Genomic DNA, 20,106 nt, shown 5'->3' on the forward strand with positions numbered 1-20,106 from the left:
AGAACATGAGAGCGAAGGAATGGCATGTGTGGTTGTCATTTCTGGCTCGCGGTTTGAAAGTTTTTTGGGTTTTTTTGCACGTACGGCCAAGCACGTACGGGCATGTGAGAGCGAAGGAACGGCCTGTGTGGTTGTTGTTTCTGGCACGCGGTTTGAAAGTTTTTTTTGTTTTTGTTTGTTTGCACGTACGGCCACGCACCTACGGGCACGCACTAGTTAAAATAACTCCACAGCACAGGAACATTTAATTACCCATTAGACAAGGGAAAAGGGAGCTATCTATCCACATTTACTTATCGATAAAACTGAGCTATAGGACCTGTATGATGAGTGCAGTAAACTTCCAAATCCGCAACACTATTGGGGGGGAGTTTGCCCCACAAAATATGTATTTGCTTTCTTTTCTGAAGCCACACACACAATTTTGATGAAACTTGACCACAACCTTTATCACCTGTGATGTACCAAGGTTTGCTCAAGGCATTAAAAAAAAAATCCATAGGTATTGACTTTCTTCTCCATTATATATTTTGTGGGTCATCCATGCCTACCAGTAGTTTCCTGGTTATCTTATCTAAGCCACGACCAGGTGCCCAGGGGTACTGCCCCTTTGTTTAATATCTCTGTGAGGTTCTTTGTCATCATTACTGTCGGTCCAGCTATCACTGGTGCAACTTTGGAATTCTTCAGCTTCCAGGATCTTCTCACTTCATTCTTGAGGTCTTGGTGTTTGGTCATTTTCTTTATTTCTGCATCGTTTAGTCCAAAATCGCTGCTATCAACACCTCAATAAGCAATACCATCTTCTCTTTTTTTTGTTCCCAAGTATGATATCTGGTCGCAACGCTTTGTTTTCGATGTTCACACTCGATGGGATCATTAGGTCGTACATGAGCGGTAGGTACTTCCATGTTTTCAGTGATTACTTTTGGTTCATGTTCCCACAATTTTTCTGGAACTGGGACATCAAAGTTTTTGTACATGTGCCAGCGGATTACTTTATAAACTCTGTTGTGTCGTCGTGTGTACAGCTGTTCTGACATGAGTTTGTTTTTGTGTGTGTTTTCAGTCATTAAGCATAACATATTTTTCTCTTTACTAAGCCCACCTCTACCCCTTATCTTTCTCTCTTCTTTTTTATACCTGTTTGTCTCTTACCCCCTTCCTCACATCCCTCCCTCCTGCAGTATAGCAATGTTTGGTGAGGCATAGCTCTCCCCACCTCCCCCCCCATTCCTCTATTCCCCCCCTTCCAAGCTTCCCCTCCCTCCTGCCTCCTCTCTCTCCCCTCCCTCTCTTTCCCTTCCCTCCCTCCTCTCTCAACCCCCCTCCTTAATACCCCCCCCAATCAGCGAAGCAACGGGTTGTATTTGCTCGTCATAAATATAAGTAAAGTCAGATATTTGTACATGTATTAAAAATAGTTGTGCAGCATTTACGTGATGGATTTACGTCAGGACTTCTCTGTTCCACATTGTGTGTGCGTCATACGTCACGGGACTCGCTCAGCTCACTGAAAGTGACAGTATTGAATATTTTTTATATCAATTTGATTAAGAATTGAAAGTTAACGTGATGTTGACCTTCTTCATGTGAAATTAATTTTGCACAGCAAATTTGTGGCAAACCCTCATGAGCAGTCCAAGCTCTGGCAAAATGGTGTGATGCAGGAGCTGTCTTTCATTTTAGTTTTGTAAATAATTTTCAACAGCAAAGTCCTCATCTCTTAAACTCTTGCAATTATGTTATTTCATGCTAAAAAAAAAAAGTCCATAAAACGAAAATAAATATACTTTTCTCAGAATGCAGGAAATGTCACCATTTAACATTTAATTTGTTTTAATACAAACATGTTTCAAAGATTATAGTTTATAACTTGAGTTATACATCGAGATAAAAATGTACCCTACAAAATAAATACCTTGAGATAACAAGCTACAAGGTCATTTGATGAAATAACCTCATCTCAACCTCATACTGGGGTGTCAACCATAGAAAATACGATTTGAGATGTTGTTTACATTGAGTGCTATGAATGCGCTTAGAACTTTTAATCACAAAATAATCGGAAGTTGATCCAAGGTGACCGATGATAATTTAGACATTTCTGATGGGGATCCAGTTGTAGAGGCGAGGTTCTAAGGCTGGGTGCCACCCTCTAGAATCTGAACATAATAGCTGGACTTTTCTTACTTGCCAATATAAACTCGATCTGACAATATCGCAACATGTAAAATGACAATGTATTTGTGATGAATTTTGCAATACTCATCTTGCAATACACAAGTACTCATATTGAATACCAGCTTTAGCCTGTAATGTGAACTTAGCACATCTTATAGCTTACTCTGTATTGTTATTTGTTAAGCCAGAATTTTGGCAGAAACCCCAACTTGCTCAGTGTGGTTCAGAATACATTGGAGAGAATGGGTCAGACCTGCTGTACATTTTTATCTTGTTAGCATCAACAGGGTTGTCATTCAAAAAGTCCATCAGAGATATTACGCCACCGGGTGTATGGAAATGGTATATGACTCATTCGCATTCGAAATTGGGGAGCCAGGTCTTGATGTAGTGTAGTAGTGGGAGGCTGAAAGTGAAAGTAACCAGCGTGTGATCCAAGGTGGCAAAACATCTGAGGTATCTTTCATCAGAGCAAGCAAACTCTTCAGTGGTTTTTTGGTTCGTGTAAATCATAAAGGGGTTGGCAGGATGGTCTAGAGATATGCACATTCGCCTTCAACCTGTCTTGCCTGGGTTTGAATCTCGGCCCAGCTATAAACTGTCATCCCGGTATTTCACAGTTAGGGTGATTCATCAATGTGTGTTCCATCCCTGTTAAACTGGGCGTCCCATCTGCCGGCATTACTTGGGGGTTGTTATAGACCCAACGCTGTCTTTTGCAAAGAGTAGGTGAGCTATTGCCGGCACCGTGGCCAAATTCCAAATTTCTGCCCGAAATAATGCTGGAAAAGCAATGGAAAACCACCCCGTATAACCCTTGGCAATAAACTTCTTTGGCAGCACCGATGCTCTGCAAACAGAGTATGGTACATCACAGAGGAATCATAAAGTGTTGACTGAAGATGTACGGGTAAAATGTCTTCATCTCAAATAAAATACCAAAGTTCTTCTTTAGCTAATTGTACGTAGTTTTCAGCAAGACAGAGCATACTGTATGAGGTGCGAATGTAATTTGTCTTTCATTGCAGTTTGGCATGATGTGTGATAAAATGCCACAAACCCCATAACGGCTCGTCACATTTGACAGGACCATTTCCTTGTCTGGCTCGTCATGAACTGGCACATTTGAAGACTGCAGCATGTCTTGACTTCTTGAAAGCTGATGAATCCAGTGTTTCATGTTCAATTGACTCCTTTTTAAAAGGTAATACAATATGCCAAGCACTGTCGTGATTTTTGGGATGTATCTGCAATAATATTGGAGCATGCTGATGTCAGTCTGGAGATCAGAGACATCTTCGATTGCTCTGATCATAGGAAGTAGGGCATCTTTGATTGCTCTGATCTTCTCTTCCATGGGATGTAAGCTTTCAGTATCAAACCAGTGACTAAATAGGTCACAGATGGAGCCATGAACTCACAATTGTCTCTCCGCAGATGTAGTCCAGAGTTGAAAATAATGTGAAGCATTTGTTCGAGGTTGGTGAAATGATAGCACTTTGAGCGACCTGTGACGACTACAATGTCGTCTTGGTCAACAACAATGTGAGGTTTGGAAGTGAACAATATATTTATACAGCATTGGTAGATTCCTGGTGTTGATGTCACGTCAAAACTGAGCTAGTGTCTATAAACTCCAAGATGCATGTTGATGGTCAGATAGTTCTTGGAATCTTCATCCAGAAGGATTTGTAGGTAGGCTGATCTCATGTCCAACTTGGTGAAGGACTGTCCATCGCTTCGCTTTGTGTACAGATTGTCACTCCGAGGTTAAGAGCTTTTTGTCTTCATATGGGCAGGTGGAGCATTTGTTCATCAACATTTTATATCCACAGAGGCAGATTGATTTGTCCACCTTCACAATAGGAACTACCAGAGCAGCCCAATTGGTGTACTGAACTGACTCAATGGTCCCCATTTTTTCTAGTCTGACAGGTTCTGCATCAACTTTCTATTGCAATGCAAGAGGAACTTGGTGTGCCTTACAGAAAATTGCTGCACATCATTCTCGATGTTCAGTTTGATGGTGAAGCCCTTCAATGTCAAGTTCATCCCTGAAGATGTTGGGTGTCTCACGAGGACATGCTCTGGTATCTGTCATGACCGAGCAGCCGGCAGCTGCTGGATGAGTTCCAAGTTTAGTTTAATGACATCCGAATATGTCATCCAACGATAGTGCTTCAGCTCCCAGAGATTACTAAGGGTTGTAATTTGTGAGTGCTGCTGCCATAGGTAGCTGTAATATCACATGACCCATGAGCCTGTATTGGTTTGCCAATGTACTTGGTGAGTTGAACTCGGACATGTACAGGCTGGGTTGTTCAGATTCCTTCCAGACTCGAGAAGGCAGCTTCGTTCATAAATGCAATGGCAGAACCTGTGTCAACCTCCATTTTCACATTGTGTCTATCTATCTTGACCATAACCTGTATAGAGTCAGACTGGATACCCGACCTTATGTGGAAGAGGTCATATGACTGAGGACTGACTGTCAGGGCGGTCTTCCCGGTTATGCCGATTTGATGACGAGGGTTTTGCATTTATCTATTATTTACTGGCAAAAGTCAGAATTTACACAGGAAGTAGGCACTGTCAAAGTTGATCTTGCCTAACTCCCACGATGATGAAGTCTCTCAGCATGTCGTCAAACATAGCATCAAATGGGGTAAGTTGTTTCAAGTGGGCTATGGATGCTGAAATGGACTGTGCTGAGTTCTCGCAATACATATATGTAGAAGTCGAAACGACTCTCACTGAAGGATTACAATGCTCCTTTGTGGCTACCATGAGCTATTTATCTGTCAAATCCATTGTGGTCCTGATTCAGAATATATGTCTCACTATCACATTTTGACATCAGGATTGCTTTCTTTGAGGCATCTTCTTTATGCAGTTAGCTTGGTAATAATACTGCAGATGCTTAATGTATTCCTCCACATATATGACTCATCGATACATCTGTCAGACATGCTGATGTTGATCACATGGTGTAAACAATGGAGTCCTATGAAAGTAGGTCAACAGAAGGGCTGCAACAGCTCTAACCTCCTTTTTTTTTGCCCTCTTCAAGATCCCATCCTCATCGCCATATTACATATCCAACAGACATGGAGGTAGGAATTGCAATCAATGTCTTTTGTTGACTTAACAAGAAGCAGAACACGGTAACATGTAGTTGGCCGGCTGTCTCCTGAATTCTGTGCCTGCCCCGCACACTGCCACCTTCCTCAGGTCCAGCCACTTCGAGAAACCCCAAACTCGAATCTGGGTGTCTCCAGATGTATCACACTCCTCATTTGATTTTATTCCTTCCCCTTGAGAATCTTAAATATTGGTCATTGTTACGTTTGCTCCGATCACAATGCTCTGATCATCCAGGACAAAATATCATTTAGAATCTGTGTTATTTTGTCCGAGTACAATCAAGGTGGTGTTAAACGGATAATTTATCAACGTACACATTCACTTTTGTGGTGAATTAGACTCCAAACAAAATTACTTGGGATATTAAGATTGCAGGTATCTGCTCGACTCTGGCTATCTGAAGTTTGCATTAAAAGAACCTCGAACCTCGGGGTGTTGCAAAATGCCACCTGGAGGTGTGTCACTATTTGAACATATAGTCCTGGATTCAGACCTCTGAAATAAACCATCAGGACTTCTAAACGTCAAATTCATTTTAAACATCTAAAATGTAATGTCTGTGTATTAGCTATTACGATTTGCATTAATCATGACAATAATTACAAATGACAATCTTCCGAGTCGTTCATATTATCTGAGTTATTAACAACACTCTGATAGGTTCCATCATCTGTATCAGGCAGATTCATCTACTCACGTGTGACCTACGTTTCATGCATACTGCCCGCAGCTTTGCCTTTGGTTTCAACTTAGAAACCCTATACTACGGGCATTGGTAGAGGAACATCAGGAACAGCTTTGGAATGAAGCCAGACCTGTGCTCAACAATAGCAATACCTTCCATTTACAGTTAACAATCCTCTTGAAGAAGTTCAGTCATTCAAACTTTTGGGTCTCTCTCTCAGCCATGAGCTTTGTTGGACAAACCACATTTCTGAGTTGGCCTCCAAAACCAGTCACCAACTGGGCATCCTCCGTCATCATGCAAGGTCCTACCTTGGCACACCTGAACTCTTATCCACCTTCAAGACTGTCATCCACAGCTTGCTTGAACATTGCTCTCCCCACTCGGCTGGTACCCCTGCCTCACACCTTGTTCAGCTTGACGTCATGAAAACCAAGGTAATCAAGTTCATTGAAATCTCCCACTATGGAGTTGAGTCGATGGGCCGATCACTTTCACATCACAGACAGGTTGTGGTCTCTCTATCTTCGACCACCTCCTTTCTGGCCTTGCACCCTCTGCCAGCCTCCCTCCCCCCTCTCCAGTGTTTCTGCTGGGCGTCCACCAGCAACCCCCTTCTGGTGAAACTCTCAAAATCTGGAATCACTGCTCAACCTCCACTCATTTGTTCATCTATTTTCTGCCTGTGGAACCAACTTCAACATTCTCTTCAATCTCATTCCACCCTCTAGGTCTTCAAGACAGCTGATCACCACCATCGGATATCATCCTCCATCCAAAAACCATGATCTTTTCTTTCTCCATAAACAATTCCCTCATCCACCTTTTTTCCAAATTTACCATTTTTCCTTCCTGAGAGTTTGCTTCTCTATCCATCTTGTCCACCGCATACATCCTTCCCTTCACCACATCCTTTATTTGTCCAAGTCTATTTTTGTCCGTCAACTTTGATGTTGGTGTTTCCAACCTTTCTTTCTACATTTCCTCTTGTTCTGTTATGTCCTGATCCAATCCGTGTTCTAGCTCCTCCACTTATTTTGTATGAGCAAATACCACCCGCCGATTCGCTGACGGAAATACTGAGGGAGGAGGGAGAAAAAGAGGGAGGAGGGAGAAAAAGAGGGGGGAGAGAGAAAGAGAGAGAGAGAGAAAGGAGGGGGAGCGAGGAGGGGTTCGGGATCGAGGAGAAGTAGGGGAGCGGAAATCAGCATGAGGGGAGGGTCTATCCAGACATAACCACAGTCTGGACACGTGCGGACATAACCACCACCCGGACATAATCACCATCCAGATATGTCTGGAGACAAACAGAGATATAGAGAGACAGAGACAGAGACAGAGACAGAGACAGAGACAGAGAGAGAGAGAGAGGAAGGGTGTGTGTGTGTGTGTGTGTGTGTGTGTGTGTGTGTGTGTGTGTGTGTGTGTGTGTGTGTGTGTGTGTGTGTGTGTGTGTGTGTGTGTGTGTGTGTGTGTGTGTGTGTGTCTTCCATAACTCCAAAACCATGAAACCAAGCACCCTGAAACTTTGCACACATACCAAGAAAACTGTGGGAGTGCACGAGTGAAAATTGGGTGTGTGGGTTAATTAAAATACCGCTTTTGAAGATAATTAATGGCTTTATTTAATTATCCTTTATTGCGGCTCTTTTTTTTTGACCAATGTCAATGACCAATTTCCCAGCAAATGTCTGCTGTTCTTCTTATGCTCCAATCGGTTCACCTGACCATATCATTATTAAAGTGATCATCTCTGGCTGTTGTTAGAGAACCACCTCAGCGCCAAAGAGTCTGGCATTTCATTCAAGCCAACTGGCAGGGACTGCAAGCAGCCATAAAACTTCAAGATTGGTCTCCCATTTTTACTCTTTCTGACATCAACTCATCCTGGGAATTTTTTCAAAGATATTTGCTCTCTCTCATGTACATATTTATCCCATGTCATCTTAAGTTGTCCTACCCTTCCTCACACCCATGGTACACTGAAGCTTGTGGTGAAGCAGTTGTTCTGAAACATCTTGCGTTCGCCTCTTGGAAGGCAAATTCTGGACCGTGGTCATCTCCGGACATGTTCAGACTGCGATTATATCCAAATGGTGGTTATCTCCAGACATGTCTGGATGGTGGTTATGTCTGTTATATATGGACCATCCCCTCACGGTGCCTTGCCCTCCCTCACGCTGCCTTGCCCTCCCTCACGCTGCCTTGCCTTGCCCTCCCCTCACGCTGACTTGCCTTCCCCCACTAACCCTCACTCCCCAATCCCTCCTCGCTCCCCCTCCTTCTTCCTCACTTTGCCCCCCACCTTCCTTGCTCCCCACCCCTCCTCGCCTCTTTCCTCACTCCCCCACCCCTCCTCACCTCTCTCTTTCTCTCTCTCTCTCTCTCCCCCCCTTCATTATCCCCGTCAACGAAGCTCCGGCTGGTATGTGCTGGTCAGTAATAATGCATACACAATGTTGTGTTATCCTCTGAACTGTTCTGTTAGCCCTTATAAATGGCATTAAAAGATGAAAGCAAATGATTCATTGAACCTCCTTGCCTTGAATTCATCACAGCTGCGTGGCCACTTCACTGAGGTCCTGCTCGACCAGCTGCCAGTGCTTTCAGAACTCCAGCGCTTTCTGACACAACTTGCTCTGCTGGACCCTCCTCCACCGCGTTCTTATCTGCTGTTGGAACAGGTGAGACCCATCTCTTAAAATGACTGCTGTCGCACAGTAATGATTACATGGCAGAGATGAAAAGTCACCACAAGAACATTTCAGCATGATGTCATTTCAAAGCATGATTTTTGGAGGACTCAATGTTCCACTCACCTTTGGTGACTTAAAGACTTGGTCGTGTAATGGTTGGAGCGTCCGCTCCAAGTCTGGCTCGTCGGTAGTTCAAAGTCCGGTCGAATTATACCAAAGACTTTAAAAAAAAGGGTACGTGCTGTTTCCTTGTGTGACGTTCAGCATATAAAAGGATGAGCACGGACAATCCCCCTAGGTTGGCATCCATGGGGAGGAGGATATTTATCCTTTGGAAATGGCCCACCGAGTGTGGTGACAAAGGCGGCACCATTGTTGTGATGTCACTGGTACTCAGAGTGCCCCAGGAAATGACAGCACTTCCCCCAAGCTCAGTGGCTGAGTTTCTCATTTAATAGTCCTGCGTTGTGTCTGATGTATTCGTCTGTAAGTTGATGCATTGTGGCAGCTCCACGATGAACTTTAGATCCTGTAAAAAAAATAAAAATTTATTCAGGTACCTGACATCCGAGAATGCATCGTGAAGGAGAATGCAGGGAAGTGGAAAGCAATCGCGAAACACCAGGTTAAGTGCTTTTTCACCTTAACAAATGAAGAGATTCAGGAGCAAGCACAGCGGTGAGTTTATCTCTTCTATTCCTCCAAAACTTTCAATATCTTTGCATTCAAATCATATGATAAGGGTCATGTATTTGTGGGAGCTATGAGTGGTGAGAGAAGGGAAAAGTTTTCGAGATTTGAAGTAAAGCAAGGGAAAGGGTATCCCACTATCTCACCATGATTAATATGCTTTATCAAATAAACTAAAACAATTATAAATTCCCAAAGGAGTTAGAATTAGGTTAAAGTAGGATTTTTGTACATTTTTTTTAAAGATTCACAGTTGATTTCATTGCAGATGTCAACAAAACATGTTTTCGCTTTTATAATCATTACTCGCACCACACGACCTTCACTGCAATCAGTTTGTATTCAAAAGCAACCTTAAAGAGAGCCAGTTTAGCAATCTTGAGCAACAACAGAACAGGCCAAGAATGTGTACTCATCAATACTTTTCATCAACACCAATTACACAGATCTCAAAATGGGTTTCACAAAAGGTGTCCGTGTATTCAAGAGCTCATTTATTTTTATTACAGTTATTTATGGCAGTCGTACAAAGGCCATCAGCAACACACTGACCCAACTCGATTACAAGCTTCGATTTTGAATACACATAGAATCAAATGAGCCTTTCCACTAGGCTATTGTGTGGGGTCACAATCCACGTAAATTACAAATTATTGTGTCAATGGAAACCAAATTAGATATGGCAAGAAATGTGAATCGTTGCTCCCAGCTTACTGACTCGATGACAGAAGACACCATTTGCATTTTTGCCACTTCCATCTCTACCCTGTTTAGAATCCCGTGGGGGCACAGGCAACTTGGTAGTCTGTACAACAGTACAATCAATGACAAGTTATGACTTTAGTTACACTGTTCAAAACAGTAATGATTCAAAAGTTTTAAAAAAAACAGTTCAACGGATATGGATCCGCTATTAAGCCCTTGGGGACAATGCTACAAGATTGGTTACTGAACTTTTGAAATTAAAAAATGAAATAAAATAACTTTGTGGACTTAATTTTGGTGGCTTCCTCAACATTATTGGTAAAGACATTTCCTCAATTTCATGCTTTATTTCTGGCCAAAAATGTTGCTTTTTTATTGAATAGGTCTTTCGGAACATTGAGGTACATGTTCTTTGCTCGGAGTGATTGCAATTTGGAACTTTGGATGAAATTTTCTAGAAACTGGCATTCAACTCCCCCACCTCCCCTCCAGGTCCCTGAATTGGTCTTGGGTCCTGGGCGGTCTCGGTGGACAGGATCCCACATGTTCCTCGAGGGTTCACGAATAATTCCCGGGGTTCCTAGCAGCTTATCCACCCTCACCCTCTCCCTCCCCTCCACTCCCAGCCTCACCGATTTCCTGTATTTTTAGTCCAATGTTTAAGACAATTTTTGCAATTGAGCTCCAGGTCTGTTCGCATGATCGTCGTTACAAATATCCCCAAGATCCATTTCTCATGAGATCTAATAAGACTCCCATCAACTCTCCTCCAATACCTGAGATGCCTTCTAGATCCTCCCTTCTGCCTGTGAGTTGAACCTAAAAAAAATTAGGCATTAACCTAAAATGCCTGTGAGTAACACATGAATTTTTTTTTTTAACACGTGACAGTTTGTCTGAGATCTACAATCTCGATGTGCTGGAAGAGTTTGCTACTGGGAAGCCAAAATGTGCAAGCTGTGGGGCAGAGGGCATGAAACGCTGTTCTCGTTGCCGCACAGAATGGTACTGTTGCAGGTAACCATGCACATTGCCTTCTAAAGTAAATACAACAGACGCAGCTTCCATTGACACGCAGCAGGTTTGTAGGAAAAGGTGCATGTTTATTCACGTGGGAACTATGGAGAAAATAGGTTTACAGATCACTCTAATGATCACTACCTTTGACAATCACGTGGTTTTGGTATCTCACCTATTTGGTATCACCATTGTGTTGCTGATACTTCAATAAGAACAACTATTTTGACACATGGTAAGATCCAATAAGTTGAACATGAGTCAACACGAGGAGAACTAGAAATAAAAGATGTTTAACCATTGGGTTCATGAACATAGAAAGACCATTCGATTGAACCATTTCCAGCATATATCCACGAATAATCTACTAGACTGTATCGAGTTATTTGGAGAAATGTCTAACTTTTGTCTGTCATTTACAGTGAGTAAGTTAATCATGCAGTTCTTGTCATCTCAAATGCAATGTTCTAGCTTGTCAATCGCTTAGTCTCTCTCAGCAGGTTTTATAGTAATGTAGAGCTGTGTATCATAAGCGGAGAACATACTTGATAGTCCATGTGCCTTTACGACGTCCTCAATGGAAGTAGTGCAGCATACAAATAACTCAAGACCTAAAACGAACCCCTGCAACAATCACCACTCGAACAGTACAGGATAAGACCTTTTCTTCTTTCCCACAATCACCGTTTGCTTTCTTCCCTGAAGATATGAGGTAAACCAATTTAAAGCCACACCACGTACTCAAAATATTTCCTTGATGCAAGTAAGTATCAGTGCATGATTGGTCATGTCAAAGGGAGACAAGATCAAGGGTTAGTTGGGACAAAATACTTGGGACACTGCTTTACGCTTTCTTTGCTTTCTGACGTTATAATAACTGGTATGCATTCATCTCTATTTGCCAGTAATCTTCTCTCTCTCCAGATTGAAATAAGTCAACATCCAGACAGCAAAACCAATCTGTAAGATACATCAAACAGGTGTAGATACTTTGAGCCATGGTCTTATTCCAGCATTGGTCAAACCTGTTGATCACTGCCAAATTTAATTTTTGCTTTTGTCTCCCAGCTCTGGATCCTCTTTTTGTTGTTTTTTCTGTTTGAAATTCCCAAAGATTGTACCGAACTCCAAAACTGGAATGCGCAGTTTATGTTATGTTTTGTGAATTTGAAGGACATTTAAGCTGAATTTTTACTGCAGGTAATCCGAGACACACTGGAAGAGAGTCCATTTGTAAAGTGTAGAGATCCAGACCAGAATTGGGACAGATATCTCCAGAAATCATAAATCTGACTTGAAAAGTTGCTGAAATATTGTTTATAATACCCAATAGGTTGAGAACATGTGTATCTGCTTGACATATGGAAGTAACCATCAGGCTTTCGAGGAGGAAGACAAGTTTGAAAGTTCAAGCTTGAGGTTAGAGATATATTTTTTGGCTCTCATGAGAGTGGATACACCTGCTGCGGGCTTTTTGGAATAACCTGAAATCGCCCTGGGTTGGGTTTGTTTTCCAGGAAGAGAAGGAAAATAGTTTCAGAGCAACTGCCTCAACATAGGATTCAGTGTACCATGGGTGGGAAGAAGGGATAAGATGAGATGGGATTAATCTGTGAGAGAAAGAGAGAAAGAGAGAAAGAGAGAAAAAGAGAAAGAGAGAAAAAGAGAAAGAGAGAAAAAGAGAAAAGTTTCTGTAAAAGAACTGCCAGGCTGAGTTAACATCAGGGGCAGTAGATATAGGAGACCAGTCCTGAAGTGAGATGGCTGCTTGTCGTCCCTGCCAGTCTTCCTGAGTGAACCGCCTCACTCACAGGCACTGATAGCTCCACGAAAATAGCCAGAGAGATGTTGCCTCTCACAAGCACATCATCAGATGAAGCAATTGGAGCAGAGGAAAAGCAGGAAACATTTGTGGGGAAGTTTGTCATCACCAATTTCAGAAGGGAGGATTTGCCATGACGAGAAATCCAGTTTGGAAAGCTTACAGATCGAATCAGGGGGTTGGACGAGGAATAAGCCAAGATGGGGAAGCATTGAGGGGGGAACTTTGAGATGGTGGGATGAGGGGGGAGGCTTGGAGAAGTTGGGGTGAGGGGGGATGCAGAAATTTGGAACATGAAGTGAAGGGATGTTAAAGAGGTGGACACATAGAAGAGTTGGGGTTGAAAGGATACAACCTTGAAGGAGATGTGTGGGAGGGTACTGACACGAATGGGGTATGCCACTAAAATAACATGAAGGGAATTTCATTGTTGTGCGTGGACAACCTCTGGAAATTGGACTTATCAAGATTCCCATATTTAACATTTTGAAATAAAGATCATGGGATGGGTGGAAGGAATTTTGGTTGAAGGCACAGAGAAAGGTCATGCTATACACAGAAGGCAATTATACAAACATTTAAGAAACCCAGGTGATGCAGCCTGTCAGGTGCAAGCACATACTGGCTCAGACAGTGAGAGGAACAGCTAGTCAGATACACTCCAGCAACTAATTAAACTAGGGTCCAACAAACATTGAATAAAATCAATATCTCAACACATGCATTGACATACACTGTCCATCCACCCATCCATTGGGACCACACTGTGCAAGCGTTGGTACTGCCTAAGCAGTCTCCTTGGCTATTCGGCACAATCCTGGACGGATCGCCACTCCGACACAGGATACCAGCAAGCTGGCACTCATTTTGGTCACCTCAGAAGGATGACAAGCAGAGTTAACCCCATCTGGTGCTAATTCAACAGCTGAGCGGTATTTGAACTCAGGACCCTAGGATCCCAAGCCCACCTCCCTAACCATTAAGCCAACACCAGTCATACATACACTATAATGTATGAATAAAATAAATTCTACCATGAAATTAAAACATAGTTTAGCGAGAAGCATCAAGAATGCCTTGGATCGTGTCAGTGAAATCAAAATTTGAAATCAATGTAATGCCTGAACATGCTGAAACGAACAGACGACACACAGAGATTATTCTGGTTTGATGATGGACAGCTGGGATGTTGACAAACTACATGAGGGATGGTTACAGATCTAGACTACATGAGGGATGGTTAACGATCGAGACAACATGAGGGATGGTTAACGATCTCGACTATATGATGATGGTCACAGATCTAGACGATATGAGGGATCGTTACAGATCGAGACTACATGAGGGATGGTTAACGATCGAGACTACATGAGGGATGGTTAACGATCGAGACTACATGAGGGATGGTTACAGATCTAGACTATATGATGATGGTTACAGATCTCGACGACATGAGGGATGGTTAGAGATCTAGACTACATGAGGGATGGTTAACGATCGAGACTACATGAGGGATGGTTAACGATCGAGACTACATGAGGGATGGTTAACGATCGAGACTACATGAGGGATGGTTAACGATCGAGACTACATGAGGGATGGTTAACGATCGAGACTACATGAGGGATGGTTACAGATCTAGACTACATGAGGGATGGTTACAGATCTAGACTATATGATGATGGTTACAGATCTCGACGACATGAGGGATGGTTACAGATCTAGACTACATGAGGGATGGTTACAGATCTAGACTATATGATGATGGTTACAGATCTCGACGACATGAGGGATGGTTAGAGATCTAGACTATATGATGATGGTTACAGATCTCGACGACATGAGGGATGGTTAGAGATCTAGACTACATGAGGGATGGTTAGAGATCTAGACTACATGAGGGATGGTTAGAGATCTAGACTACATGAGGGATGGTTAGAGATCTAGACTACATGAGGGATGGTTAGAGATCTAGACTACATGAGGGATGGTTAGAGATCTAGACTACATGAGGGATGGTTACAGATCGAGACGACATGAGGGTTGGTTACAGATCTAGACTATATGATGATGGTTACAGATCTAGACTATATGATGATGGTTACAGATGTAGATTTATATGAGGGATAGTTCCACATCGAGAATATATGAGGGATGTTTGTAGATCTGGACTACATGAGGGATGGTTACAGATCTAGACAATATGATGATGGTGACAGAGCTCGACTCTATGATGATTGTGAAAGATCTAGACTATATGATGATGGTTACAGATATAGATTATATCGGAGGATGGTGGGAAATCTAGACGAGAGCATGGATGGTTTCATATCTAGACTATATGAGGGATTGTGACAACACCATATTTCCATCACAACTGCTTTGTGATAAAACGAGTTATTCCCTTATCTCCCCCCCCTCCACAAATCCCTGCACAGCCACCACCACCTCCTCGTCATCCCCCCATGCACATACTTTATTTAATTTAAATACAAATGATTGATGGTTTTAATAGTTCCAGTATTGATACACAAAACAGATGAGACCTGGGTGATAGCTGATAGACAAAAAAGTCCTCAAGGCTCTGAAAATATAGCACCAGTGCGACATCCAGAAAATATAGCACCAGTGCGACATCCAGAAAATATAGCACCAGTGCGACATCCAGAAAATTATTCAAATAAATTTGGAAGATTGTTGAACCAACACAAGTTCACTTATGGAAGCAAATGTCACTGGCAGGGAGACAATGATAATACGGTCAACTTCAGTACGCAGGTCATTGTATCATTATGCCTAATGAACCCCTTGTCCTGCCACCTCACGGCTTTCCCCCTCGTCCTGCCCTCTCAGCTTTCCCCATCTTGTAAAATAGGTCTTCTACCAATGAAGCCAAGAATGACGAACCCATCAAGGTCATGGGAAAAGATTTAAGGAGACACTGAAAGCCAAAACTGAAAAAAGATGGTATTTGTGGAATACATACCCTGCACAGTCTTGAGAAGGACTTTGTGCAAGCCAACTCTTTTGTTTCTTCAGGTTTTTTCCCCTTTTATCCAATATGGCTGATGACGTCATCTTGATCAAATTATATTCCCCATGGGTAGTTGATCAATTCGTTAAACTTTGCATTGATCGGTTAAGCCATTAATACAACCCAAACCCACTTCCTTCAAATTCCTTGCTTTCCTTCCTGAAAGTCTCTGTACTGTCCATCTTGTTTACCCCGTGTACCCCACCCCATCCCTCTCCCTTCCACAGATCTCCTCACATCTGTTTTTTCCTTCCTCTCCCACCCCTCGTCTCCTGCGCCCCTTGTTGTACGTTGTGCGTGTCAGCTCTCATACGAGCCTCGACATTGTTTTTTTTTTTTTAACGGTTTCTCCTATGAAGGTTTTCAAAAAATTTCCCCTTAGATCCAATATGGCTGCCAGACAATGTGAGACATGGTCATTTTAATGAAAATCCTGTTCAAATTTCAAGTCGATCAGATGGAAATTGATAATTTTAGAAATTCCGGCTTATGTTGACCTCAAAAAGAATTGGTGGTTGAATTCAATGACCAAATTTGCAAACCCTCTTCAAATTTCAAGTCATTCAGATAAATTTTTTTTGACAATTTCAGACATAATAGCCTTTGTTGACCTCAAAAAATAGTTGGTGGTTGAATTCAGTGACTTGACAATGCAAATCTTATTCAAATTTCAAGTCAATCGGATGAAAATTGAGGTTTTAGAAAATTGACCGATGTTAACCTTTGGCCTATGTTGACCTCGAGTGACCGCTAGATCACATGGTCATGTAACATGTGGTAAAAGTTTCAACTTCCTCCGCTGAACGGTTTTCGATGTACGCTCCAAACCAAATGCAGATACGACATACGCCATACATACGAATGCTACTGATCACTTTACCCTGCTTTTTGCTTCGTGAGCACAGGGTGAAAGTAAAGTGATGTCAAAACCTGGGAAAATCGAGCCCTGTCTGGACATACTCCTTTGGCATCAGGTGCTGAGACAAGGACGCTCCTTCAAACAACAGTTTGTTCATGAAAACTGAAAGAAGGGAGGGAAAAAAGAGAATGCTCATAATAACTTGCAGTCAGAACCTTTCTCGTGGAATGACCTGCACTATCTGTGGCAAAACAAGCAGTTCCCGGATTGGCCTCTCCAACCATCTCTGAACACATCACTGGTTTTGCATGGAAATACGTCCTCAAGATCGAGGGGTAGCCACGACGATTGACACAGTTCTGCTGCAATTTCAAAAACATTGGATTGCAGCCTGAGCATGTTCATGATCCATTTTCAACCTTTTGCATCACTCAAACACACTTCTGCCTAAGGGACTGCACCTATCAACCGTTAAAGCTCCTCTACTGTCAATTATGCCTGGTTTGAAATTTTCCTTCACCAGAAGCTTCATTTGTACAACACAGTCTCCCAGGACATGACTGTTCGTTGCCATATTGGAAATGTTCAGCTCTGATGTCACGTCATACAGGAGTTGCCAGATGCCACTATCACTCGACAAATGGAATGGAGCAATGAGTTGAAATTACTGTTCATGCTTTTCATGCAACTTTGGGACTTCCTAAAGATAGATTTTCGTGAAACATTTTTTTGATTGCTGATGTACCATATTCTTTACAGAGTGCTGATGCTGCTGAAGCACTTTCTTGTCAAGAGTTATCCTGGCTGGTTTGCCATTGTCTTCTCAGCATTGCTTGTCCTTGCTCTGTCCCTTATAAATGCTGAACATCAAATATCAAGGAAGGAAGCAGCACATACCATTTTGTTAAGTCTTTGGTATGACTTGGCCAGGACACGACCCACCGACCTTCCAGACTCCAACCATTATACCACTGAGTCTGGTTAGTGCAACATTTAAAGAGCCCTTAATATTTGAACTTGCCAAAGCTCTGCCGTCAAGTGGGAAGGTCAAGCTCTTCCTCGAGCCTTGACTTCATATTACAAAAAGAAATTCTGCTACCCCAAGTACAACTGGGTCTGTACTACTACAATGCTTGGTCTATTTTAGTACTTCCATCTATTTTATGGATTTCTATTGTGGTTTGGAATTTACTGTGTTTGTGAATTCATGAGTGGTTCACCTTTTCCTACAATTGCACATCTCAACTCTCTGAGGGAACAAGCTTAAACGTATGAGGGAACACGAGGCCTGACACTATCAAACCCATGTGATGTGTTGTTTTTACATTTCCTTTAATCTGACCAAGCAAGCATCCTTACTATACAGTCCTTTGTAAAAGCACACACCAAATGCAAGTTGTGCTTTTGTAAAAGCACAACTTTGTCAACTATCACAATTTAAAGTTATTGTTTTAAAATTAAATGTTTTTACTTTTTGTGTGTTTAGATCTTGTAATGGTTGACACATTTTCTTTTTCATACAATGCGAGTTTACCTAATGTGAACGATAAAATGTTCCAGAACTTGACGAAACAAAGCTGTAGATATGACTAAAAATGATGAAAAAGGAAAGCATTTTGTGAGAGTACCAATCACCCTTGGGCCTTGACCTGTGCAACATGTGCTACAGGGAATGCCAGGTCAAACACTGGCCAAGACACAAGCAGGCCTGTGGAATGATTACAGATGCCCAAGGTGACCCTCCAGGAAACGAAGGCAACAGCAACACAAAGCTGCACTGATTCTGGGTAACAACACCTCAGGAATCAGACATTTCCTGTGAGAGGAAAGGATATGTAAAATAGTTGGGGTTTTGGAGCAAAAATGCTCCTGTGGATGCTTCATTTTCATGGCCCTTCCTTTTCTCTTTTCTCACCACACTCCCTTTCTCATGCGGTTTCCCTTCCATTTATAGTTGCCCGGTGCTCAGCAGTCGGGGACGTATACACACATATGTTGCTGAAGACTCTCTTGACTCTTGAAGTTAGGTGTAAGGGTAAGAAGCCCTCCTTGAGATTTCACATTTGAACCTCCTTATGAAGTGATGCACCTTTAACAAGTGTTTAAATTTTTTGCAATCCAAACTGCAAGTAATTTGTGACATGCAATATAATTATTCCAGTCTTTCAAAAGAACAAACATGTGAGCGATGAATATAGCCTTATATTAGCGAAATTAAAGATATTGTTGTGAAAGTGCCATTTCTGAACTTTATAATGATTCTTTATTTTGATCGAGTGAAATGGTTGATGTAATTACCTCCACCACCGAAGGTGGATATCTCACAAAGGCGGATAACCATTCGTCTGTCTGTCTGAGCACGATATCTCAAAAAGTAATGGACAGAATTTGGTACACAGGTTGGGTGTGTGAGGATGAATTTATTCGATTTTGGTGAAGATCTGGATAGTAGAAAATTTTAATACATTAAGTGATTCTTCACCATTGAGAGAAAGGGCCAAAAACGATATAGAACACATTTTTAAAAGTTGTGGATGAGTTGGAAGGTGACAAGAACAAACCGATTAGATTTTGGTTCAGGTCCGGAATCAGATCCGGCCCATCAGAGGGACACAAAATGTAAACCCTTCAGCATTGCGGAGATATGCGCTCTACCGAATGCCATTCCAGTTACCTCTGCCAACAGAGGTAGCCCTGTGGTTATGGTTTTCACCCCTGTTTGTCTGTCTGTGAATAGGATATCTCGAAAAGTTGTCAACGGATTCAGACAAAATTTGGTGGACAGGTTGGGTGTGTGATAAGGATGAATTGATTCGATTTTGATGAAGATCCAAAGCCAGATCCAACCTATCGGTGGAATACAAAACGTAAACTGATCAGCCTGGTGGAGGTATGTGCTCCAATGAGTGCCGTTGTAGTTATTGCTGTTTTGGGACTTTGAATTAAATGCACTATTCTTATTATTGTTTTTCATATAATTCTTCAGTATTTGCAATATTAGTTGAGTAAAGAGTAGAGAAATGTGAACAAGGCTGATAATTATCATAGTAAAAAATTGCATGGAACTCTCAACTTACCGTGGGTCAGATGCAGTCATCATTGTTAGACTATGGTACGACTGAGTGGCATGGCAGGGATTTGTCCAAGCAGGAGCGGCCATTCGTGAACAAATTAAGGGCTTGGAGGAATGCCATATAAAATGTGTGAATTAGATGTGAAGGGACAAGTGCCATCGGCAGACAGAGAAGGCAGATCAATGACAGGAGAGGA

The 20,106-nt window shown here is 42.2% G+C and overlaps 1 protein-coding gene across 1 annotated transcript in view; it reads left to right on the plus strand.

Moving 5' to 3' along the window:
* Positions 1 to 19,076, plus strand: part of ZMYND10 (zinc finger MYND-type containing 10) — a 38,038-nt gene extending 18,962 nt beyond the window's left edge. The window contains exons 9-13 of the mRNA XM_085870488.1: positions 8,572 to 8,697; positions 9,266 to 9,387; positions 10,996 to 11,121; positions 18,506 to 18,623; positions 18,791 to 19,076. Coding sequence (XP_085726614.1) covers positions 8,572 to 8,697; positions 9,266 to 9,387; positions 10,996 to 11,121; positions 18,506 to 18,617 — 486 coding nt within the window. The 3' untranslated portion in view covers positions 18,618 to 18,623; positions 18,791 to 19,076. The remainder of the gene's footprint in view (positions 1 to 8,571; positions 8,698 to 9,265; positions 9,388 to 10,995; positions 11,122 to 18,505; positions 18,624 to 18,790) is intronic.
* The last annotated feature ends 1,030 nt before the right edge of the window (positions 19,077 to 20,106 follow it).

The sequence above is a fragment of the Eptatretus burgeri genome, chromosome 2, assembly GCF_056783735.1.
Source record: "Eptatretus burgeri isolate ZD-2024b chromosome 2, Ebu_testis_v1, whole genome shotgun sequence".
Taxonomy (NCBI): domain Eukaryota; kingdom Metazoa; phylum Chordata; class Myxini; order Myxiniformes; family Myxinidae; genus Eptatretus; species Eptatretus burgeri.